General features: G+C 40.2%; 2 protein-coding genes across 2 annotated transcripts; one reads left to right on the plus strand and one right to left on the minus strand.

Moving 5' to 3' along the window:
- The first annotated feature begins 5,070 nt into the window (after positions 1 to 5,070).
- LOC133464178 (gap junction alpha-5 protein-like) lies at positions 5,071 to 17,232 on the plus strand. The gene is made up of 7 exons (XM_061746223.1): positions 5,071 to 5,468; positions 9,157 to 9,300; positions 9,932 to 10,096; positions 11,458 to 11,754; positions 13,326 to 13,391; positions 13,502 to 13,650; positions 14,840 to 17,232. Exons 2-7 carry the CDS (start codon positions 9,232 to 9,234, stop codon positions 15,285 to 15,287), a joined length of 1,194 nt encoding a protein of 397 aa, XP_061602207.1. The 5' UTR covers positions 5,071 to 5,468; positions 9,157 to 9,231; the 3' UTR covers positions 15,288 to 17,232.
- A 5,008-nt stretch (positions 17,233 to 22,240) lies between these two features.
- Positions 22,241 to 24,461, minus strand: LOC133463513 (cytochrome c). Its single transcript, XM_061745082.1, has 3 exons — positions 24,317 to 24,461; positions 22,738 to 22,912; positions 22,241 to 22,519 (listed from the first exon to the last, which is right to left on the minus strand). The coding sequence occupies exons 2-3, from the start codon at positions 22,904 to 22,906 to the stop codon at positions 22,374 to 22,376; spliced, it is 315 nt and encodes a 104-aa protein (XP_061601066.1). The 5' UTR covers positions 22,907 to 22,912; positions 24,317 to 24,461; the 3' UTR covers positions 22,241 to 22,373.
- Between the last annotated feature and the right edge of the window lie 223 nt (positions 24,462 to 24,684).

A 24,684-nucleotide genomic window follows, 5' to 3' on the forward strand; every position in this document is an offset into this window, starting at 1 on the left:
AGACCCCCATGACCCTGCAAAGGATAAAGCGGGTATAGAAAACGGATGGATGGATGTTATTATGGGTTTTATATCTGGTTCTGCCAAGCAGCGCCTCTCCATTGGTCTGACCTCCAAGCTTGTCTCATTTTAAAGCCACTCTGTGTAGTGTGTCGAGCCCAGAGGTGTCAGGTAACGAAGTACAAATACTTTGTTACTTCGTTAGAAATTTTGGTTATCTATACTTCACTGGAGTAATTATTTTTCAGACGACTTTTAACTTTTACTCCTTACATTTTCACGCAATTATCTGTACTTTTTACTCCTTACATTTTAAAAACAGCCTCATTACTCTATTTCATTTCGGCCTTTAAAAAAAAAAAACTATCCAGTTAAATTGCTCCATCCTAGAGTGAATTTGGTTGTGGCACAGATGTTCTTGTCCAGTTTTGTTCTTACATTCCTCAGATTCCCGCAACTAAACTTGGATGTACATTCCAATAAAGGTTAGGATAAATGATAACATGCCTCTGAAGTTTGACTTTTTGCACCATTACAATACTTATAGGCAACTAGTCATCATATCTCCTGCTCTCTGAAACACTTGTTAATGCTCAATAGTACACATATATGCTTCTTTAATATATTTGCATTATACTAAGATACATTCATTTTCAATGGCTTTTGTCCTTTATGGCTTTTTTCCGCCTTACATTACTTTTACCTTTATACTTAAAGTAGTTTTGAAACCAGTACTTTTATACTTTTACTTGAGTAAAAAACTTGAGTTGATACTTCAACTTCTACAGGAGTATTTTTAAACTCTAGTATCTATACTTCTACCTGAGTAATGAATGTGAATACTGAAGACACCTCTGGTCGAGCCCTGGTGTAAAACACAGAGAAGCACCTCCAACACACCTGAATCAAATGAATAGGTCATTAACACACTAGTGCACATCCTGGTGACAAGCTGCTGGTTAGTTCGAGCTGGGAAGCATCTAAAACAACGCGAGGACTGTACTTTGACACCCCTGACCTAATGATATTTGAATAAACTTTTTTACCTTGCAGCAGGTTCAAGATGTGGCATCTGACGGGGTTTTTTTTTACTTTGTTGCCTTTATCCATCCTTTAAGATGCAAGTTGTTCTGTTTCTCCTTTTGATTAAAAGAAATACTAGTAAATAATTCAGCGGGTGAACGACAGTTCAGTAGGTAAGAGTGACCAAACAACAAATCGGATGTGAGAAGTTTGTTTAGATGCAACAGTTCAGGAACCTTTTCAATACTAAAAGCGTAACATCTCATGCCATCGCTAGTGTTTAAAGAAAAGACATTCCTGCATCCTAGTACGTCTACGGCTGCTGGATTGGTAAAAGTATATAACTGTATCTTGATTCTTGGAGTCTGGAGGAATGACCGTGTCTGGGAGAGATGTACTTGCTGTTTCTCAGCCGCTGCTACTTTACACTTCTGTCAGTCTTCTTTGGGGTTTGAAGAATGCATCCACGTCACCACATCTCCTTTTGATTCACGCATTTCTGGGTTTCTTGTGATACTTGTGTACTGTGTTACTTAAATTCATATTCTACCTTATGACAAGATGATTGATTTAAAATAAAAAATACCCCACTGAGAATCACCTTCCAGCTGCTTTGCATATCTTAGTCATACAGTACCTGCATTTCCTTTCATTTGTGGTGTTTTTTATAAATATTCTGCCAAAATCTGCATAGTTCAGCGTTTATAAGGCCTGTATACAGAAGACAGCATTAATATAATAATGAAAAAGAGTGCCTACTAAAATACTAAAACAGTTAAATGTCATTCTTTAGTATTTCTGCCCAATCATTTCTTGCTTTTTCCCCTCTGAATAAAACATTGGCTACACTTCATCTGGACTGCTTCAAAACAACACCGAGTGCCTTCGGGTTAGGGAAATCTTAGCGGGTAGAAACTTTGGTGTATTTATTATCTCAGTGCTACAGAGGGCCGAAGCTGGTTCATGTCAGGTAATAAATGGTGTAGACGGTTAATCTTTGGTTTTTAAGAGGCAGTTAGGGCAGCTTCTGTCTGGTAAACCTCCAAATCACTCACCAACAACAAATGAATGACTAAAAAAACAAGTATTATACAAGTAGTACTGCCAGTGTTAAAACATTTCGTTCTTTAATTTTCCTTTCCAAAGTATTAAATGATTCCATCAAACTTAATTGAGAGAGTGCACATGCAGTCAGCTGTGACTCCAAACACAGCAGTCTAGTTTCCCATTGTGCTGTTTTACCTTGACAACGCTGTGAGAGCGTCACACAGGGAAAGCTGAAGTCACCTTTAGTTGCAACCTTTTATACATCTCGGTCATCATTTAGTGAAGTGAATACGCGGCTGTTACAAAAGCTTGTTTTGAAAGTCTGGTGTGGCCAAAAAGCTATTTTTAAATGAAAAATGAAGATCCCCGTTGGAATCTGTAACGCGTAAACGCCTCATGGGGCATCCAATAATAACAGCACTTCACTAAATGAAGACCCTGTGATCCCGCAGTGCTGCTCACCACAACATTTTAAGTGCCACATGATGAGACCACGGATACTGGTGCTGAGGATAACAGCCTGCGGGAAAACTGGGCACATTTGACATTATCACAAGTTCTCTGGATAGAACACAAATTTTCCACGCCAAATCTCAAAAAGCCTCGAGTGAAATCCAGTAAGATTTAATCCTTCTGTTATTGCGGCGTCATAAACTGCTGTCACATGTTGCATCTCTTGCCATTATTTGTTGAAAGAAGATGGCGTTTCAAAGCTGAATTTCCCATCGTTGCTCTGAAAATACGGATTAATCCAGAAAGGCAGGAAAACAATCCCCGTGATGAAAATCTGAATCAACTCAAATGAACTAAAGTCACAAATGTGGAGACGTGAATGTTAAAAACAGAATTACTGCTCTCACATTAGCCTGATCCCGCCGTGCCTGCCCACCCTACTTGTACTGAATTATAAATGTTTTTATAGTTTAACAACAGAACTGTTTGGCTGAGAGGAAATCAAAGCTGTGTTGATGCAATACAGAGAAGGATGTTTTAACCAAACTAAGGACTCATTTCCTCCTTGGCTTGTGAATGTTTCCCCTCTTCATATGAGTTTTCCTCACTACTGCTATCTTCACTTTTTGTTTGATTTTTGCATCTGTGAACACATTTCATGATTATCTACATTGCTGTAATCGTGTATTAAATTGTTATGACACAGATTCAAAACATGATGCAAGAAAACTGTGGTCAACGATCAGAAAGACGGCTCTGCCTCCCGTCTCCCGTCTCCCAGCTGCCCTAACCTCACTTAGAAATGCTAAAGCAATGTGACAGCTTGGTTGGTTAATATTAATATTAATATTAATATAAATTAAATAAATGAATAAATTACATCATACTACTTCTGTCACATACTGACTCAGAAAATCCCAGACTTTGCGTGTCTTTTAAAGACGTTAACTCGTGTTGCCTTTAACCTTTCACCAATGTTTGGAATTTGTTTGTTTTGCTTTTGCATTTACTTATTTATTTAGGGAATAGCAGAACAACGGTGGATTCAATACAAATTTGACTTTATAACTGCTGATTTTAAATATATTAGCTGAACTGCTCAATCAGGATATCAAACACGGAAACATTTGACATTTCATCTCTTAGACGAAGGTTTGCCCTTTTATTTCAGTAGTTTCAGTCAACTTCTGAGATGTTTTGATTGCTTGATGCACCAATAACAAGGTTTCCTCAACAGCAGGATGAGTCTTCCAGTGTGGTCATTTAAGGAATCGTTGCTTTGGTTCGGGATGAATAACCTTCCCCACCAAAGTTGTGGTTAAAAAGAAAGAAACCTCTCTTTGGTCTAACACCGGAGGAATCTCGAGTTGCCTTACCGGATAAAGCCGATGTTATTATAGCCTTTACCACACTCCTTGCGAGACGTTTGATCCTGTTTAGATGGAAACAACAAGCGCCTCCATCCTTTTCTCACTGGGTCAATGATGTTATGTACTTCTTAAAGTTAGAAAAAATCTAATACACACTCAAGGGATCAGCTCAATCTTGGATCAATATGGAGTCCCTTTCTCGACTTCTATGACTCGTTACAGGAGCCCCTTGACAATGAATAGGATTTTTTCCCTTTCTTTTTTGTTGTTTTGTTTTATTTTTTATTTTTTTCCCCTTTACACTTTTGTTCTACTATTCTTCAAGCGTGCTTTATATCCTGTAAACCTATGGGTGGGTGGATGTGTGGGAGGGGGTGGGAATGGTGGACTCACTGTGTCAATGTTTCAGCTGAACAATGCACTTTTACATTTTGGGGATGAATGTGCAAATTGAAGTCATGCATATGTTCGTCTGTACGTTTCATCTCTGTGGGATAAATGTAAAAAACCAATAAAACATATTTACAAAAAAAAAAAAAAAAGAAAGAAACCTATGTGGTATGTTTGGGGTGAACTGCAAGTCATGGTGTTCCTTTGTCTCTCGATGCCTATTTGCTGCCTGATTACTGTTGATGAATTGCTGATTATCTCTTATCTTTCGGGGGATCAGTTTCCTACAGACTATCAGCAGCTACGTGCTGGTTTCTAAGTGGTGAAAGCTTCTGATTGGTTGAAATCTGGCTGCTTCAACCTGTCACCTGCCTGCATCGTGTGAAGATGTCTGATCTCATCTAATTTTGTTTAACCAACTACTTACTTAAATTCTTACCTTTTATTTTACACCTTTCCACTCTTTTTGGTTCATCACTAGCAGGCCATTCAAAAACAAAACACAAAAGCTTGGGTAGATTCGGATGCCAAACGAATCCTCTGTGGAGTTTGAGTTTCAAGTACAGCTGGAGTCCCGGCGGCCACTTATCAGACACTGAGAGGGACAAAGAGAAACATATAGAGAAGAAAATGGTGACATGTAGGAATGCAGGACGGCAGCGCTCTGCCATTGTGTCCTGATACAATATGGGACTTCCTTTAGATGCCAGACGCCACAAACAAACAGAAGCACATACGTTAGTGGTGAATGGCAGGCAGCGAGGCACCAGGCCCACTTCCTCTGGAGATGTGGATGAAGGAGAGGCAGAAAGGGAAGGAGGGGGAGAGGCCAGTATAAACTGCAGCCTCAGTCACATTTTCTTTCAGTTCAGACCTCTGAACACAAACTGCTCTCTTGTGTCTGTTGCTGGACCAACTCCGTTAACTCAGCTGATCTTGCTCTTCCACCCTCCGTCTCAGTCTCTTTTTGTCTGATACAAACGGGACTGAAACAAACTGTAGACAAATCGTGATACACTTGGACTCCTGCAGTTTTCTGATACAAGTTTCTGCTGCTGCCGGGCCCTCAGGATCCTCTGAAAGAGGGCGAGTGCCTTGCTCAGAGGCTCCTCCACGACAGCCCAAGGAAGGACTTTAACTTCACAAAACCATCATCGAGCCATCCACTTCTTTTTTTTAAATCAGGTAAAATAGAGTCCAGACATTTATGCAGTCATTTTAAGATAAAGTTGTCACATATTTGCCTAAGCATTCAAATAATTTAGCTTTAACATATAAATGTGTTTTCTCTTGATCAGTGTACACTAATGACTCAAGACATGTGGAACGGAAAATCCCCCAAATTACTAGTTTTATACCACTTTCACACCGTTTTACTGATAACTCCATGTTAATTTGTCCATTTAACAGCTTGATTTTATAACACTAATCAGCTGGCTGTCAATCACGTGTGAGAATGCCGTCTTTTGTTTTAAAGGGCGACGCCCACTGATGGATTTGATACGGTGATGAAAGCTGAGGGCGAAACACTTCTGAACTTGATGTTGGGCTAATTAACGTTTATCGTTTGATCTTTTTTGTTAGAGCTGAGTGCTTTTGTCAAGATATACTTGTATGATATACTTGATGTACTTACTTGATGTACTTATGACACTATTGCAACACTTTACAATCAAACAGACATTAACTTCTGTACGTAGCAGGATTGAAGATTGAATTAACTTTTCTTCAGGACAGCATCAGTGAGAGAGACTGACACCAGCGATGATTTTCTTGCTTGCTTGTTTTCTGTCCTTTAACTTGGTTTTGTAGTTAAGATTTTCAATCAAGTCTCAACTATTTATCAAGTTGACCAATAATTGATCAATTCATATTTGGAATATTCGTATTTTTAAACTTCTTTGCGATGTCAGAGAGTCATCAGTCAGTGTGTGTGTGTGTGTGTGTGTGTGTGTGTGTGTGTGTGTGTGTGTGTGTGTGTGTGTGTGTGTGTGTGTGTGTGTGTGTGTGTGTGTGTGTGTGTGTGTGTGTGTGTGTGTGTGCCCCTGGTCAGGGCAGGATGCAGAACAATACTGAGTGCTGGGCAACGACCACACACTCAGACAAAGGTCAAGCGAAAGTTCTATACAGGGAAGTAATATTGTTATTAATGATGGTGGGAGCACTTGTGAAACAAATAAATACACACACAGACACACATGATTTGTCCAAAGTTCTAGGTCTCACAAAAACAGGAAGGGATGGGCATCTTAGGGTCCTTTGATAAAGAAGTGGCCAAAAAACGAGTGTGCATGCAAGTTAACGTTTAACTCAATAGAAAGCACACACAGAGAACCATGTATGAGACCAAAACTATCAGTGACTGATCAATGAAGCAACAGGATGGAAATTACAACAGGTTTTTCTTTTTTTTTTGGGTGGGGGGGCAATTCATGGTCTCCTTCTCTAAAACATTTTTTAAACATGTGTATTTGTCAAGTACCAGACATTTCTTAGCCCTTTTTAGTTTCATTGTCTTTCTCATCTCAATAATAATAAAGTTTCAGTCACTAATTTGGCCAAAAAGGTAAAGAGAATACCAAGTATTATTTATTAACTTGACAAAAATATCTATACAGTTGTCTTGAACATAAAAAGCTAATGCAAACAAGACACGTGCTCAGATATTGTATGGTTTCATGCATATGTGACTCTGTTGTGCAAATACTTAGAAGACAGCCTATAGACTTCACTTTGCACTTCAATGGTTCAAAGGTTCATGGTTGCTTTTCAGCAGCTGGTACTCAGTCTTGCATTTTGCAAGCAAAACAGAGTGTTTTTGTAAGATGCTTACTTTGTTGGAAAATGCATTTATGACAGGTTGGAAGGGCCTGATGTAAAGTTTACTTCCAGGTTGAAAAAAATGTATGTAAATAAAACTTTTTGAATATATGATGAAAAAAATCTGTTGTCAGACCCATCGTCAGATGATTCAGATCATTGGAAAACAGTTGACTCAAACACTTGATTCACTTTTCAGATTGCATACTGTGAACAAACACTGGGAGGTGGACTTTTAGGCTTTTGAGATTTTTAATGAGATTAAAAAAGAGTAAATGTGTTTTTTGCATGCGTGTGTGTGTGCGTGCACGCCTGCATGCCTGTGTGTGTGTGTTTAGAGCAGACTGGTTTTCCTTCCCCTGAGACAGACGGATGGGGAGTGTGGGAACTGGGACTGAAGCTAAACTTGGACATGGGCATAACCATTTTTATTAATGGGTCGAGACTGGAGAGGGATTCACAGGGTCAAGATAATAGAAGAACACACATGTACAGTACACACACACACACACACACACACACACACACACACACACACACACACACACACACGTATATATACACACATGAAACTCAGCAAAGTTCCTACAGTAGAAATGTAATACTCCAGACAACTGTCAAACAAAGGAGCTGATAAGTGAAGCACAGAGGGGTGAAGAGTGAGGAAAAGAAGGTACAATAAATAAAAAAGACATATGTGTGTATTCATTTGAGGCAGTTTTAAACAAAACAAACAAAAACACTTGCCTTCTCATTTTTATTTGCACGTCAGTTTTTCTACCTCAATCAAATCAGATTTTTATCTTTTTCAGAAGAAAATGGTCATTAATGTTGCAGAGTAATATCTCTAAAAGTGTTGCACCTTGTATGGCCTCAGATCATTTCTCAGTGCCTTAAAACAGCCATCATTAACCCACTTTTGAAAAAAGAACACTCGTGAAAACCTACATGCCTGATTCAATCTGCCAATTTCTTAGTAAAATCGTAGAAAAGGCATTTTTAAAAAACTTTAACCCTTCCTGACACTAAATGACTGTTTTGATTTCTTCCAGTCAGGCTTACGGCCTCATCACAGCACTGAGACAGCTCTAGGGGCAACCGCTCCAACACAGATAGTGGCAACATTTCAGTCTTGGTTGTTCTGGATCTCAGTGCTGCATTCGACATGGTTGAGCCCCCTTCTAAAAAAGGGAGACTATTTGTGTCTTTAGGTAACTACAAATTAGACACAGCAAAAATAACATTTGGAGTTCCCCAAGGTTCAATTCTGGGGCATCTGTTGTTTAACATCTATATGCTCCCACTTGCTCAAATTATGAAAAATAAAACTAAATGTGGCACCATAACTATGCAGATGGAACACAAATGTATATAACTATCTCACCAGGAGACTATAATCCAAACCAAACACCGATCAACTGTATTGATCAAATTAAAGAGTGGATATGCCAGAATTTTCTTTATTTAAATGATAACAAAACAGAAACAATAGTGTAAAGAGCCAAGGAAGAAAGATGAAAAATCAGGACTCAGCTTCAAGCAGAAAAACTAAAAACCAAGAGCAAAGCCAGACATCTGCCATGACTATTGGTTTGGACTCAGGCCTATGGCCTGTAGTTCTGGACTCAGACCTGAGTTTTAACAGCCACATTAAAACAGTAGTGGAGTCAGCCTATTATCACCTACAGAACATATCGAGGATTAAAGGACTGATGTCTCAGCAGGACTTAGAAAAACAGGCTTTTATCTTCAGTAGATTGCACTACTGTAACTCTGTTCTCACGGGTCTCCCAAAATTTTCAGTCGTGTACCACAATGCACTGCAACCTTAATTTCTTGCCTCTCATTTGTTTTATTCTTTTCAACTTATGCCTGTCTTTAATTCAGATTTTAAACTTTTACTTTTTAATACATTTAAAAAAAATGTTTTTATGTAAAGCACTTTGAATTGTCATGTAAATGAAATATGCTTATGTCTTAAAATATGCAGACGACTTCTTTGCCCCATGTGACCCACCTCCAGATCTAAAGCTCTGTCCTCTCTCTTTCGCAGGTATACGTATCTTTTCCCTGCAGACCGGACACCACACGGATCATCAGGAAGGTCTGTGTTGAACTGTAGGTGGTCATGGCAGACTGGAGCCTGCTGGGAAACTTCCTGGAGGAAGTACAGGAACACTCTACCTCGATTGGCAAAGTACGACACCCATACAAACACACACAATACACGTTTACATGCCTGGCACAACAGCACCAACCTCACATCACCCACACAAACATTAACACACTCACAATCCAATACCAACGTATTTCCATATCGTCCTGTTTCTATCCTGACTCATACTTCATGTTGCCACAGTCTTCCAAAGACAAGCAGATACCAAACCTTTGTTGATACAGGTCTATTTATTTATATTTTTCAGACATATAGAAAGTCGAAAGGAAGGAAAATAAAATATTTTTTGGGGTTATATATAACTGAATTAAAAGAGAAAAGAAAAGAAGTCTACTTGGCTACTATTCAAATATTTAGGATCACCTTAAATGTGATTACTGTGAATCTACACAATCTTCAAAAAATATTCCCTCACTTTATGCAACTCCTTCAAAAATGACATATAATTTAACTTACTGTCTTGAGATATTTTTCACAAATCCCTAAAGGTTTGAATGATCACTTATTCATTGCATTTGAAGTCAGATGTTCTGTTGGTGTGATTTCAACTGATTATCACTGAGACAAACAAAATAAAAATACCTGCATGTGAGACAAGAAGCACACATAACTGAATTAAGATCCTTTATTAACCGGAACAACTGTTTTACAGGTGTGGCTGACCATCCTGTTCATCTTCCGTATTCTGGTTCTGGGAACGGCGGCCGAGTCGTCGTGGGGAGACGAGCAGGAGGATTTCAACTGTGACACGGAGCAGCCCGGCTGCGAGAACGTCTGTTATGATCGAGCGTTCCCTATAGCACACATACGATACTGGGTAATGAACTGTACCATGCAATGGGCTATCACATGGGGAAATCAGAATTTAAAGGTGCAACTACAGCATGAGAAGGTGCACATTATCTGAAATTACTTAATAACGAGGCCAGTGGGAAATTTATTCCAAGCCTTTTTATAATGAAAGCATTCTGTGCCCACCTGAGAGTGGGGGAAAACCTTCCCCTCCAGATAGCACTTACATTTGATTTGGGCCACTTGTGGCACCTTTGGCTGGGTTTTGGCACCGGCAGCTGGTATGTTATCTCAATGTGACCCAACGGTTGTGTGCTGGTCCTAACTTTGGTAATGGTATGTGTTGTGTGGGCCAGGTGTCATATGAGATATGACAAGACGAGACATAGATCCGGGCCAAGCCAGGTTGATGCTTGGCAGGGTTCAGGCGGCCACGCTCGCCGCCAGCCCACCCTGTCAGTTCAGGACAAGAGAAAACTGCGGCTGTGGGCCAAATCAACGTCTGCTATCACAGACGACCTTCACGTTTTCATTGTTGCTTTTTTTTTTTTTCGTTAAGAGCTCACATTGGACGGGTTTGGTGCCTGGTGTTTTATTCAAAGACAAAGAAAACAACGATTATGATTTACTTTGCAAAGTTTTCAACACAAAACACATTTAACTTGACTTTTCTAGCACTCTGGCACAAAACAATGATTTCTCAGTTTAAGTACTTTTTTCCACTGAATTCCCCGGGAGCAGTAACAATTAGCCAGCCAGCTCTGGGGGGGCTGTTGTTGAGTTTTGCTGAACGCTGCAAAAATGGGATCTTTTAAGCAGGCAGTGTTGACTTTTCTTTTTCTTTTGCCATTCCTGATACATAAAATGTGTGCCATTCATATGAAGGGCATATTTTTTCCATCTTTCATTTTTCCTCATTAGAGATTGGACAGTCTGAGCTCCCTCTTACCATCGATTGCAACATTTTTCATTGCAGACTTTCAGTTATCTTGCTCTTACAATCTTACAAAGTAGGGAAAAGTTGCACAACTTGACTGAAGAATCTTAAAGTCCTCAGGATCCAGTTTGATTGAAACACTGGCTAAATTCTCTGAAAGCTATTTTTGTGAATATTATCATCTTTGCATGCTTATGCAGTTCAGAGCTGATTGACAAAAACAAAACTTTAAGGATTTAGCAGCTCATAAATGTGAACAGAAAGCTGCACCCAACACTTATCAACATCTCCGATGTTGGGTTCAATGTACCAAACAACAGATTTCTGGATTGACTGAGAACCCAAACCATCAACAGTAAAGTATTAAAGTGTTTTTTCTATAAACACTGACTTCATCTAACACCAAATCTTGATTATATTCATCACAAATCTGGGTGATGTCTTCCCAGGTGCTCCAAATTGTGTTTGTTTCCACTCCCAGTCTGATCTACATGGGCCACGCCATGCACAACGTCCGCAGAGATGAGAAGAGGAGAAGCAGGGAGGAGAGTGGAGGAGACGGGGCGGAGGAAGACCCGGGAGGAGGTGAAGGAGAGGGAGGAGGAGGGGGAGAGAAGGAGAGGAGGAAAGAAGAAAAGGACGACGGGAAGGAAAAAGGCGCAGGCTCATCAGCAGGTCGGGTTCGACTGAGAGGCGGTTTGCTGAAGACATATGTGCTCAGTATACTGATACGCAGCATCATGGAGGTGAATGGTACCCACTCTTGGACTCTTTTAGACTCTTGTTTTAGAGGTAAACACATAGACTAGGTATCAGATAAACGTCCAAGACGGAGCTGGTGGGGCTCTCCACTCATTACCGACCCAGAAATAACCTCCACTACAATTGCATTTGGTGGGTTTAAAGAACCTGGATTGAATAAAATGTACCATAGTCATAGTCGTTGGCCGTAATATGAAGTTTGAATTCATTAGAGCAGTGTCTCCCATGCAACCTGGGGTCCGGGCCCCCCTCTGCTTTGAGGATATGCAGTAAAAATTATATTTGCACATGTTAAATAAATTAAAAATCATAATAACACACCTAATGGAATACAGTAAAGTTATTTATCAGGATAAAAACGTATTATTATATCACTATTCAACATTTAATCATACTACTACTCCGACATGTTGTTAAAGGAAAAATTTAAAAACTAATTTTGCTCTCATATTAAAAGAGACATTTTTCAGAAATATTTTTATGTCCTTGCAATTATTTTTTTGTGCATATTTTATTGGTGACACAAAATGAAGGTGATAAAAACAAAGTCATATGTATACAGGGTAAACCAAAGAGAAATGTATAGAAAAAACATAATTAATGTCAATTTTTTCAATTAAAGGTTTATAACGAATAACTTTACTCTTTTGCTGCTAGTACGTACGGGTCGGGGGGCCCGGCTGGTCTTAGACACAAGTAGGGGGGAAACAAGGAAAAAAGGTTTTTTTTGCAGATCCTGCAGTCAATGTAAGATTTCAGCATCAACATCAGAGTGACATTAGGCTGGATTCACATGGATGTATATCAGACTTCAAGGGTTTCCCCTCTCCAGCAGTGTGAGAGGTCCACACCAAGGTCCACTGTGACCCATCCAGTTACTCCCACTGTGACCCCTCCAAGAAGGGAGTTTTTACCTGCCATTTTTTATGTAATAATTACTCGGGGGTCATGTTCTGGGTCTCTGGAAAGAGCCTAGAGAGAACTTGTGTAATAGACGCTATTTAAATAAAACTGAATTGAATTGAAGGTATTCCCAGGCAAGCCGGTAGGTAGAATCCATCCAGCATGCCCCGGGTCTGCCGCAGGGCCTTCTCCCTGTTGGCCTGAAACACTCCTCAAGGAGGACCCAGGAGGCATCATAACCAAACACCTAGTGGTTCTACTTCAAACCCCTCCCCAATAAATGAACTACTCACCCTTCGCTACGAGAGAGTCCAGCAACCTTGCAGAGGAAACTCATTTCCAATGCTTGTGTTCATGATCTCCTCCTCAGATTGCTATCTTATTGTTGGAGGGGTTTATAAACCCAAATGATCTCAGGTGATATGTTGTCCAGGGCACTCACCCCCTGGGAGGGTTTCCCAAAGCATATTGGTCCTGGGGGAGAACCATTCAACAATCAATAGTGAGGAAGTGCAATCCATCAGGTTGTGTTAAATGTTCTGACATGACATCATCTGGGTTTGAAGAATTTATACAGCATTAAAGTAGCTAATTGAACAAGGTTTGCAAATAAAAAAGATGTCTGACTTTTAAAAATGCTGTTTGTATTCAGGTGGTGTTTCTGTGTCTCCAGTACTTCCTGTACGGGATCTTCCTCAACTCTCTTTATGTCTGCAAGGTAAAAAAAACAAACAACTAACAAACATAATCAGTAATGATTTTTCTATTTCATCCTTGAAAATAACATTTTCTGGTCTGTAGTAATTTACTCTTGCATTCCCCTGTCAGGCCTGGCCATGTCCACATCCGGTCAACTGCTACGTCTCCAGACCTACAGAGAAAAATGTCTTCATAGTGTTCATGTTGGTGGTGTCGGCCGTGTCGTTGGTCCTCAGCGCGCTGGAGCTGTATCACCTGGCATGGAGGCACTGCTGCAGGTACACACTCACATTTGACTTTGAGAGCTTCAGTCAGGTCGAACATCCTCAGCATTACTGCATGTACCAACATTTATATTAGATATGTTCTGTTAAGTTACTTTTGGTCTAAAGAAATCTAAAACTTTGTTGCAAGAACTTATTCATTGTCTATTTTGGCATTTACATTTGAGTGAAATGCAGTTTTAATATGAATCATCAACAACAAGCTTTAAATGAACTTGACCGACCGAATATGCGTCTTGTGTTTACTTTCAGCTCTTATATAGTAGGCAGATGCTTTTAGGGCAAAATACTAAACACTAGAGTAAAAGTCAACCTTATTCTGCCAGCAGAGCACCAATGGACAACACAGACAGCATTAGAGAAGGGATGATGAATGAGCTTAAGGATGAAAAGTAACGCTATTCCAATATGGGTATCTAAAAGTGAGCAACTGTTGAATTCACTGAGATGAGTTTATGTCAGTGTCTGAAGCTGGTTTCTGCTGCCTCCATGTGGCAGGAGAAACGAATGACTTCAGATTGAGCATTTTAGGTTACTTTGGTCAAAAACTCAAGGTAAAACTGACAAAACATGTTCAATGTATTGTAAACGGTTTCAAAGTACGCTGACGTTAACACATTTAAAATTGTCATTCAAAATGGAATTAACCATTATTTAAAGCCACACTACGTGGGAGCAGCACACTACATGAAATCTCATGTCAAACTCTGCTGTGAGACGTGACAAAGTGGACCTCTAGTGGAAGAAATTGGGACTACAATACTTGCCAATACTTGTTATAGGCTCTTTAGTCAACACAGTGTATCAATATGCCCCCATGTGGTCAGAAGTGGTATTGCTACATAGAATGGCTTTACACTAACACGGGGTGTAACAATGCACTTTGAATTTGTATATATTTTTCTAGGTCTCAAAACAGGAGAACAGAGTAGAGAGGAAACAAGAACACACACATTTGAGAAATAAGGGCAAAGAATTGTTGGATTATAAGAGTCAAAATTAGCACGAAGTCAGGACTTTCCAACTGGGTCAGATTTTACCAATCTGTCTTTTGTTGGAATCCAAAGTAAAGAACAAATAAAAATCTGTTGATGTTTCTTTGTAAAGTAATCTTTTGATTTGTTTGACTGTTTTTGGTGAAGTGGTCTAATTTCTGTGAACTAACTCAAACTGTTTTTTGCAGGCGTCTCTTCTACAGGAAGGCTGTCACCCCCTCTGACGCCTCAAGAGTTCAACAGCTCTCCTCGTCTCCGCCTCCGCCCTCGACGCCACCTCCAGACTTCAACCAGTGCATAACGGGCTCCTCGCACTTCCTGCCCTTCCCCAACCACGTGTTGGCCGACCAGCAGAACTCAGAGAACCTGGCCACGGAGAAGAGCAAGATAGTGGAGGAGGCCAACTTCCTTCAGAGGAACTGCTACTCGCCAGGGTGGCCGAACACCAGAGAGGATCATATCCAAGACGGTGCATACCTGAGCTCCGACACCAACTGCTACAACCCCGAGAGCAGGGACACGAGATGCCATCAGATCCAGGAGGGATCGGATGGGCTGTCGATGAGGGACAAGCGAAGGTTCAGCAAAACCAGCGGAACCAGCAGCCGAACGAGAGCTGACGATCTCTCTGTTTAGGAAGAAAGCACAAACAGACGACTCCTTGTTCCCACAGCTGTTGAGTAACAGCTGAAGAGGTTGCACAGATTTATGGTGATTCCCAACTCTTCAAATTCCTTGTGAACCCTTATACTTGACAATACAATGTCAAAGACTCGATTAAAGACAGTTTCTGCTTGTCTTAAATCAAGAAGATGCATAAAACTTTTAACATCATAGCACTGGAGTGCAGGCGAGTGTAGACAATTTCCCAAATAACGGTAACATGGCCTGCACTTGTGTCTGTTCAACCTTATTCAGGGTCTATCAAGCATTTTACAGTGTTTCTTTCACTTATACAGCACTTGTATTGTATATTCACTCCATATACAGCACTTTTTTGTACTTTGTTTGAACTCATACCCCAGTGAGCAGACTGGGGGGCAATACTGGTTTCTAAGGACACATTAACACATGATGGACGGGGCCATGGATGTATCCCAACCATCCTTGCTGGAGGAAAAGCAACTCTTCCCACTGAAGGACAGCTGCCCACAAAATACAACTTTTCATTGTAACAAGAAAAACTACTCCATTTTTATGTAATGACAGGAGACAGGTGTCTTATAAAAGCTGTCCATATGGGAGAAGAAAAACATGCAAAACATGTCCCATGACATCCTGGATGTAAAGGCAAAGAAGGATCTCTAAAAAGCCCAAACTTACTCTGCAAGACGATAACACACCAAAGTCCACGAACAACTGCTGGAAATACATAAAATACATCTCAGGCCTCATCAGACCCAACAAAAAAGCTTGGGTTCAGTCTCAACATTATTGAGAAAACAAAGTGTAATACATTCTCAGCCTTTAACAAGAAAAGTCTGATCCATTAATTGATTTTCTTTTATATACATAAAAAAGGAAAAAACTTGAATGTGTTTCCTCCAGATGTGTCTTTTCCCCACACCTCCACACCGCAGGACTGTTGCACGGCTGCTACTGCACAGCCAGTGTGGATGCAAAGGGTCGAAACTTTAGGACTTGCTGAACCTTAAAACTTCAGAGTACAATCACTACTTTTCATTTCAAATATTTACTTATTACCTTGCCATTACAATAACATGTGCTACAACTATGCAACTACATCTAATTTACACTGAAGTGAAGTGAAGTGAACTGAAGTTTTGCAGAACTGAGGTTTATCCCGTCATTCTAGAACTGAGCCACACGTATCTGTGACAGTCGATTTGAATGTTTTAACTTCTAAAGTTACTAAAACTTTATATGGACTGAATCTGAACTCACTGGTGAACCGGTTGGGATGTGGACTGTAACAAAGCTCTGAGCTCTTCGACTTTCTGTACCAAAACTGGAGCAGTAAAATGTTGTGACTGTGCACAAATATTTTATACTTTTTTACTTTGTACCCAAGAGTCTGTTTTCACCCACACTGGATGGAAACGTCTGTGAAACTGTTTCTTGAAACCTGATTGTAACTTCACACCTTATTTCTTGTGTTGTAAAAGAAAAGTTAGAATTTTTAGTTTGCCGTGAACTATGACTGTTTCTTTTGTATTGTTGTAATTGTAGTAATGAAACACACCTGGACTAAAATACTGCTGCACTGATTTTGGATTTGGTCTCAGGCTGTGCAGAAACATGAAATTACTAGGCAGGTCACACTTTCCAGATATTTTAAGGGGAAATGAAATAGTTTCATATTTATTATTCCACATTAACAAAGCAAATACAGTAATTTTGCACCATGCAATCAGCATTTAAATAACAGAACTTGAAATGTATATGTATTTAAAGCTTTTAAAAGACATACTTGGCTCTGTTTAGTCCCAACAATAAGCAGTATTCAAAGTTTTTGTTGCTTTTTGCCATTATTACTTACCCAGACTGTGATTACACAGTGATTGTGATTGTTGTTTTTATCACTTTGGCAAATGTACATTAAAGTTCAATCTCAACACTGCTACAGCTAATCTAACTGTGATTAAAAAGAACTGTTTGTTAAGGTCATATTTGATTTCATAGAAGTAACGGTATCATTAGCTCGTCATCAACATGATGAGTGATAACTTCAGGGATGGGCAGATGGAAAACCAGAGAGTGACTGGTGAGAAATACTATTTAAGAAAGAGGCCCCTGGGATTAAAACAGACTTATGGGTTGTTCCCATGATGAGTGTCTAGTTTGGGAATGGCTGATGGGAGAACTCGCCGTAAGGTCATCTGAATGTACCAGGAATGTTTGGGAACTGCAGCACTGAAGGGTTCGCTTCTCCTCTCCTCTTCTCCCATCCGCAGCACCACTCTCCTGCTGTAGGAATGAAATGACTCAAACTTTTCCACCTTAACAGGAATCCGAATTGTGTCAAAAGTTAGCGGTCCACATAATCAAATGTTTCTATACCTGCAAAACTAGATGACCAAAACAATCCCAAACACAGCTATTGTTAAAATAAATCATAAATAAATAATACATGTAAAGACAGAAGAAAATAGAAATTAGAAGATAGCGTTTGTAAGTCTCAAACAATGAAGCTATTAAATATATACGTAAATAAACCGTTAGCTGTGCTGCAGCAGTTGTCAAGGTAACAGCGACATCTAGTGGCCAAATGTGTAAACGCAGCCTTCAGACAGCAATTTCCGTGAGGCCGTCTCTACAGGACTGTCTCATAAAATTAGAATATTGTGATAAAGTCCTTTATTTTCTGTAATGCAAAAATGTCATAGCTTCTAGATTCATTACAAATCAACTGAAATATTGCAAGCCTTTTATTATTTTAATATTGCTGATCATGGCTTACAGCTTAAGAAAACTCAAATATCCTATCTCAAAAAATTAGAATATTCTGGGAATCTTAATCTTAAACTGTAAACCATAATCAGCAATATTAAAATAATAAAAGGCTTGCAATATTTCAGTTGATTTGTAATGAATCCAGAATGTATGACATTTTTGTTTTTTTAATTGCATTAGAGAAAATAAAGAACTTTATCACAATATTCTAATTTTCTGAGACAGTCCTGTATATTATTGACATGCAAACCTTAACTCAGACTAAGTCCTGAAATCTTTTTGTAAATGCCTTTAGTAGATCTTGCTGTCTTTGTCTGATTTGTAGTGTGCTGCATTGATGGTTTTTATCCTGCAAGGTTTTCCCATCTGCACAACGTTTGGATCTCATCCATGGTGGCCATTGATTTGTTAGATACCTATCTGACCTAAGACCCTTCATCCTTGATTGTTGTTTGGTTGAATATCTTAAAAGTCTCCTGGACGATCTGAACTTCTTCTAGTTTTGAACAATGAAGGTCGCTGAGCTGTTGGACACCTCGTATAAAGCAGTAATGTTCTTCTTCCCTGATCTGAGGAAAGACAAAATACGGTCGGATAGGAAAAATCCTCTTGACCTTCTTGACTTGGTTTTTTCAATCTGACACTTGTGTGAACTATGTGGACTGTGTAAACTTCACTCCAATTGGTTTATTTGAGGGAAGTCAAGTTGCAGAAAAAAGAAAAAAAAAATCTGTGAACAATAATTTATGATTGTCAAAAACCACACGAACCAGTTTACTTTAGTGACGTCGCAACGTCACATGACATCACAGAGACTGGGGTGATTGTGTCATCTTTGCTAGTTATGTTACCCCTAGTTATGACAGAGAGAGAGAGAGAGACACACACACACACACACACACACACACACACACACACACCTGTCATCATCCATCTGCACAGTATGTAGTTCATGTGTCGGCTATATTTGTATTCCAAACACGCCTTGTTTACTGCTGCTCGTGTGCACGTCTTCCTGAAATGTCACCATAACTTACAGACACTGTAAGAGTGAAACTTAAAAATGGCTTTGACATTGCATAGTTACACTTGAGTTAACCATTAAAGTCATCAAAGACACACATACGTGGTACAACGTGTGCTCCCTTAAGAAAGGGAGCACACTCTGTTTGGATCATATGGTTTTATGTATAAGGACAAAAAGAAATCACGTGTTCCTCACCTGTTTTTCACATTACAGCCTCTGAAACATTTGATGAAACTGAGTAATGATGCACTGAATCAAGTGCATTTGATCACTGGTACCTGGTAAAGGGGCACTTAGTTTTGTCACATACGGGGAGGAAAGAAGAGTGTACACTGAAATCCTCTAATGACACTGAGGTGGCAGCGTTGGAGAGCTACATGTCAATCACACTGGAGAGAAAATGCAACAGTGAGGCTGTATGTAGGAAGCAGCAGAGGAAGTGTAGGTCTTATCATGTGTGCAGCAGGATGTTGTGTATCAGTCTGTTTGTTGATGGTGGAAGTGCAGTTTTTGGTCATGCCCACCCTACGCCACAACCCACCTGTGGGCTTCCAGGAGATGGTGGTCGTATGTAAGAAGTGACAGAACCTGCCAGAAACCCCTGCACCCGTTGTCCTCTTGCTAACCTCCCTGAGAGGTTTTCTCCCCACTAACTCCCCCCAGCAACTTCACGGGATCTTACTAATCTGGTGTCACATTTTCTGCCCATAGTGATTCTGGCTTTGACAGCACTCCATCGTACTCATAGTGCCTCTTTGTGTATACTGTATCTCTCTCCTGATTTGTGCTTTTCATTGGTTGATTCTCAGTTTCTTTGGCAGCTTCTCGTAGTTCGTGGCTCTCAGCACAAAGAAACCTCAAACACTCAAATACTACAGCAACAGACTTGTATCTAGTTTAAATGTTAATAACTTCAACTGGTGGCAGGTGTACTACATTTACTAACAGGCTTAACTGACTGGGTTTAGTTTGTCCCACAAGGGTGTGGCTATTTATGCAGTCAGGGTTGTTTTTTTTCTATTTGTTTACTTAGAATGTCCCTAATTATTATATATTTCTTCTTGTTGGAGGATCACGTCAAAAATGAAACATGTGATATTCATGGTTTTATTCTTATCTACTTATTTAAAAAACCTGATATTCCATAAAGGTGCATATATGTTTTATACCTGCTGCACATGTTGTACAGAAGCTGAATGTTTTCTCCATATATGGATGCTTCTGTAACATTTGGAGATAAATCTGTCAAACCGCAGCACATAGGTGTGTGTGTGTGTGTGTGTGTGTGTGTGTGTGTGTGTGTTGACAGACCAACAGAGAGGACTGCAGCCCAGACACATTTTAGAAACTCGTGATCTCTTCCAGGAAGTTATGATCAGAATGAGAACTAAGAGCACAAGCCGTGCTGCGACAAAAGTGTTTTTCAAGTTGTGTTTGTGACTAGTCAGGGTGCCCAAACTTTTGCTTCGGCCGCCTTTCCTTCAACTATTTAAGATAACATGCTTATAATAACTTTGCCTTTCACTTTAACCTTAACATGGGATGCTGTCCAAACTTCTGCATGCTGCTGTATATTTCACTGCACATTTTCCACGTGACTGGCTCTGTTCCCCCCCTGAAATAACTTGACCTATTTAAGCAGCTCCTATTTCGGGGTGCAATGACGACACCGGCCACCAGGTGGCATTCAAAGCCCACGGATAATTACGTCCTTATTATACTATAAACTTTTAATGAGGAAAAAGAAAGCCCCATGTAGATTGTTTATGAGCAGATTATTGGCTGCAGAAACAAGTCAACAGCTGTTATCTTTATAGTGGGTTTCTACAAAACAGATCCAGGTGTAATTTCCTGAGTTTACAACCCAACAGTAACTACACGTGCACGTGCTTGGAGATGGTCCAGGCGTGCACGCCTGGGCTGGCTCCATCACCAGAGGATCATATCACTAGGCCGTAAACATATTTACTGACTGCTCCCAGCTTTGCGACTGATGGTGGAGTATTATCAGATTGTGCTTACAAGATAAATGATGCTTTTCCTGGTTGTAGCTCCAGTCTTTCATGAAAGGGTGTAAGTACATTTAAAGAGCTGATGTGTTGAAGTTTTACAAACTCTGACTTGATCTGAAGACACCAGAGAAAACAGGGAGTCCTCAGAAAACTGCTCTGACCATTACTTTAGGTTTTAAGGAGTCATTTTAATCAAACAGATTATTCACATTTTATATTTATCTTGTCCTGCATTTCAGATTGTGTTAATTCCAAGATGAGTTGAGTTTTTCTCCCCAAATGTCCAAATTCTAGTTGTTAAAAATGTATGTGGTTTATACTTTATACAAATATAATTCTGATATGAATACCTTGAATTAAACAAGCCGTCTTTTTACATCGTAAGTGTTTCTTTAATTGATCCTTTAACCTTTCTGTCCACAACCAGCAAAAATAGCTACCATATTAGTCATCAAATCACAGATTACAGTAAAATAAATTAAACCAACGTGTTAAATCCTGTGAAACCAGGTTAATCCAACCTCCTTCTAGATGGTAGTTTCCTGCAGATTATCCTTAGGCATGGTGATTGTAATGCCATCTGATTTCACACTTTATGACAGTATGAGTGGCAGTTTTCAAGGCAGCAATTAAAAGTATATAAACCACAATTCTCAGCTGTGAAGAGGCAGGTAACAATGTGTGACCTTTATGACTTCTGGAAGTGAACCCAGGTCTGATGCCGAGCCAGCACCAAACAGCAGCAGACTGATTCTGCTTCACGAGAAACAAAACAAGCGGGATTGGCCAAGATCTAGCTTTAAAAAGTTTACATACTTCATATAATATGTTTTCAGTCAAACTATACTTAGCATTAACACCAAGGTAAAACAACCCCCACACATTCCTTCATTTCCACCCTACAGCTGATATTTTATCTTTTTTTTTTCTTCACAAGTTACAGTTTTAAAATTCAAGCTGATGCAGACAGAAGTATGAGCTGAAGTACTAGACACGTCATGGAGTCCAGAAGAACCGACAGGTGGGATAACCCATCGTCCCATCAAACTTTACATCAGTATTTGTTAGGACTGATTAATGAATAAGAAGTGCTGCATTTATATGCATGATCAATTGCACAATTGATCATATCTTTATAAATTAGCACTTTACATTTCCAAATGTAAGTAACATAAATAAACCTGTGCAAATAACTAAACAAAAAACCTTGTATTGAACATGTAGGGGCCAAATAATAAAATAATAAATATTGAGATCTTTGCAACTTCTTCATGATGTCGCAGATTTGAGGTATGCAATGAGGTCCTGGCGCTCTCCCTTCTTTTTGATGCCAGCGAAGATCATTTTGGTACCAGGAATGTACTTCTTGGGGTTCTCCAGATACTCCATCAAAGTGTTTTCACCCCATACGATACCTAAAGAGGCGAAAACAGTCATTTAAAAAAAAGGAATGTGCTTCAGCTAATCATTTAATGCTACAGAAAACTATAATCAACATTTAAGTTCTCAGTTCACCCTCTTGTGCACCGCTATTACACAGAAATTACATTTTATGAGCAGATTACAACATCTTTATTAATATCATCTATGATGAAAGAGCAGAGTGGTTCAGAGTGTGGTGAAAGCTGCTGACCTTTGCTCTTGTTGGCATCCGTGTAGGAGTAGCCCTCGGCCTGGCCGGTCTTGCGGCCGAACAGACCCCAGAGGTTGGGGCCCACCTTGTGCTTGCCGCCCGCCTCAACTGTGTGGCACTGCGCACACTTCTGGACGAAAACCTTCTTTCCCTTGGCAGCGTCTCCCATGATCACCTAGACAACCAGGAAAGAAAAGAAAGGACCAAAAAAGAAAAAAGAAAAAAAATACATTATTGAATTATTAGAAACAACAAAAAAAAAGAAAAATGATCCTTATGAAACAGCCCATCTTTTAGTTGTAACAGGAAGATTAATGTCCTCCGGCCTACATCATCTTGTGAAGGTCATCTATAGTAAAAAGCAACAATTCTTTCCATTTTCTTTCTTTACACACCAGTAAAACCGGGGACACCATCCCCATGTCTACCGTCACCCTGCCCAGGCTAACTCAGAGAAACCCAGTGGGGTTTCTGTAGTTCTTCTGTATTCCCCTACAGGAAACGTAACATTTCACCCAGGTAGAGCAAAAAGGTGCCAGCTTCGAGTAGTAAATAAGGCTAGATTTAACAGTTTAACACCAGGTGGGCAGAGGTTTAGTATGTGGAAGGAAGCCAACACTAATGAACTTAACAGGTGTTTAATTATTCATACTCAAGGAAACGGCTTTTCCGTGAACTCCTATGAAACTGCTTTAGGGGGTTAACACTGTAAGCACTGTAAATCCTTTTACTGCGCATCCTGCTATTGTTCGAGAAAAGCTTGTTTTAGACAAGTGTTGTGCTTCATAGAGAAGAGTTAAAGAACATTTGAGGAGTATTTAAACATATCACCACCCCGCAGAGGAGCTTAGGTGACCTCTGCTAATGTGTTTCCTGCTGAGTTATAATTAAATGTTACTATGGACAGAAACACGAGGTGCTGCTGACATCCAGCAGCGGGGCTTTGAGGCTCATTTATAGTTCTGCGTTACACCGACGCAGAGCCTACGGCGTAGGGTACGCGGCGAAGCACACCTTACGGTGTGCGTCGCCGCGTACCCTACGGCGTAGTTCTGCGTCGATTTTTTTAATGTAGGCTACACACATGGCCCTACATGGTTCAGATCGCTGCAGATGCCAGGTACCCACTTATATAACATGTCCGGCATCTTTCCACACCGGTGTGAGGATAACAGACCTGAGTGCTGGTATAAAGGATGATTAAACACCGATATTCCCCGCTCCTCCGCCGCAGAGCTGCGGTTTTAGCCGCTAGTCAGATTAGCGGAGAGTCCTGCCGCTCAAGGATGCTTCAATGTCGCCGTCCCTAAACCCCCTCCACCCCGCTGCATCGGCCGATACAGGTTAAATAGCCTCCTAGATGCACTTCAGCTTCGTTTTAGGGTTCAATAATGACGGATCCGGCACAACTTTGCTGCATTATTGTCTCAAACCAGCCGGGTTACTTAACCGCCCAGCGGGGTGTTCATGTTAGCGGAAACCGCAGCATCTCCTACCGGGAGGATAAGGAACAAAACGCCGCTAGGTCGGTCTGTTTCTAAAGAGATACAAGAATGGGAAGGAATACGGTTTGGTTTACCTGTGTGTAGCGGGTTAAGGTCTCTCTGTAGCGGGTTAAAGTCTCTGAGTCTCGGGCTGGGTCGTCTCTCTGCGGGGTGACCGGTCTTGTGGCGGGCGAGAGGAAGGTCACTCACTTAAGGGGGACCGGCTGCTACGTCACAGCTACCACACAGTCACGTGAAAACCCTCATGCTGCATTCACGACAACAAGGAATTCAGATTCACACCAATCACAGACAATCCGACAACACATATTTTACGTTTATTTATTCGGTTTTTCTTTTTTCTTTTCCTAAGATTATGTTAGATATATTTTGGGTGAAAATTGGGAAAAATACACCCCAAAAAAACGCTATTTACCCGTTTTATCTGTCGATCGTGACGTAA

The sequence above is a fragment of the Cololabis saira genome, chromosome 17, assembly GCF_033807715.1.
Source record: "Cololabis saira isolate AMF1-May2022 chromosome 17, fColSai1.1, whole genome shotgun sequence".
Classification (NCBI taxonomy): Eukaryota; Metazoa; Chordata; class Actinopteri; order Beloniformes; family Belonidae; genus Cololabis; species Cololabis saira.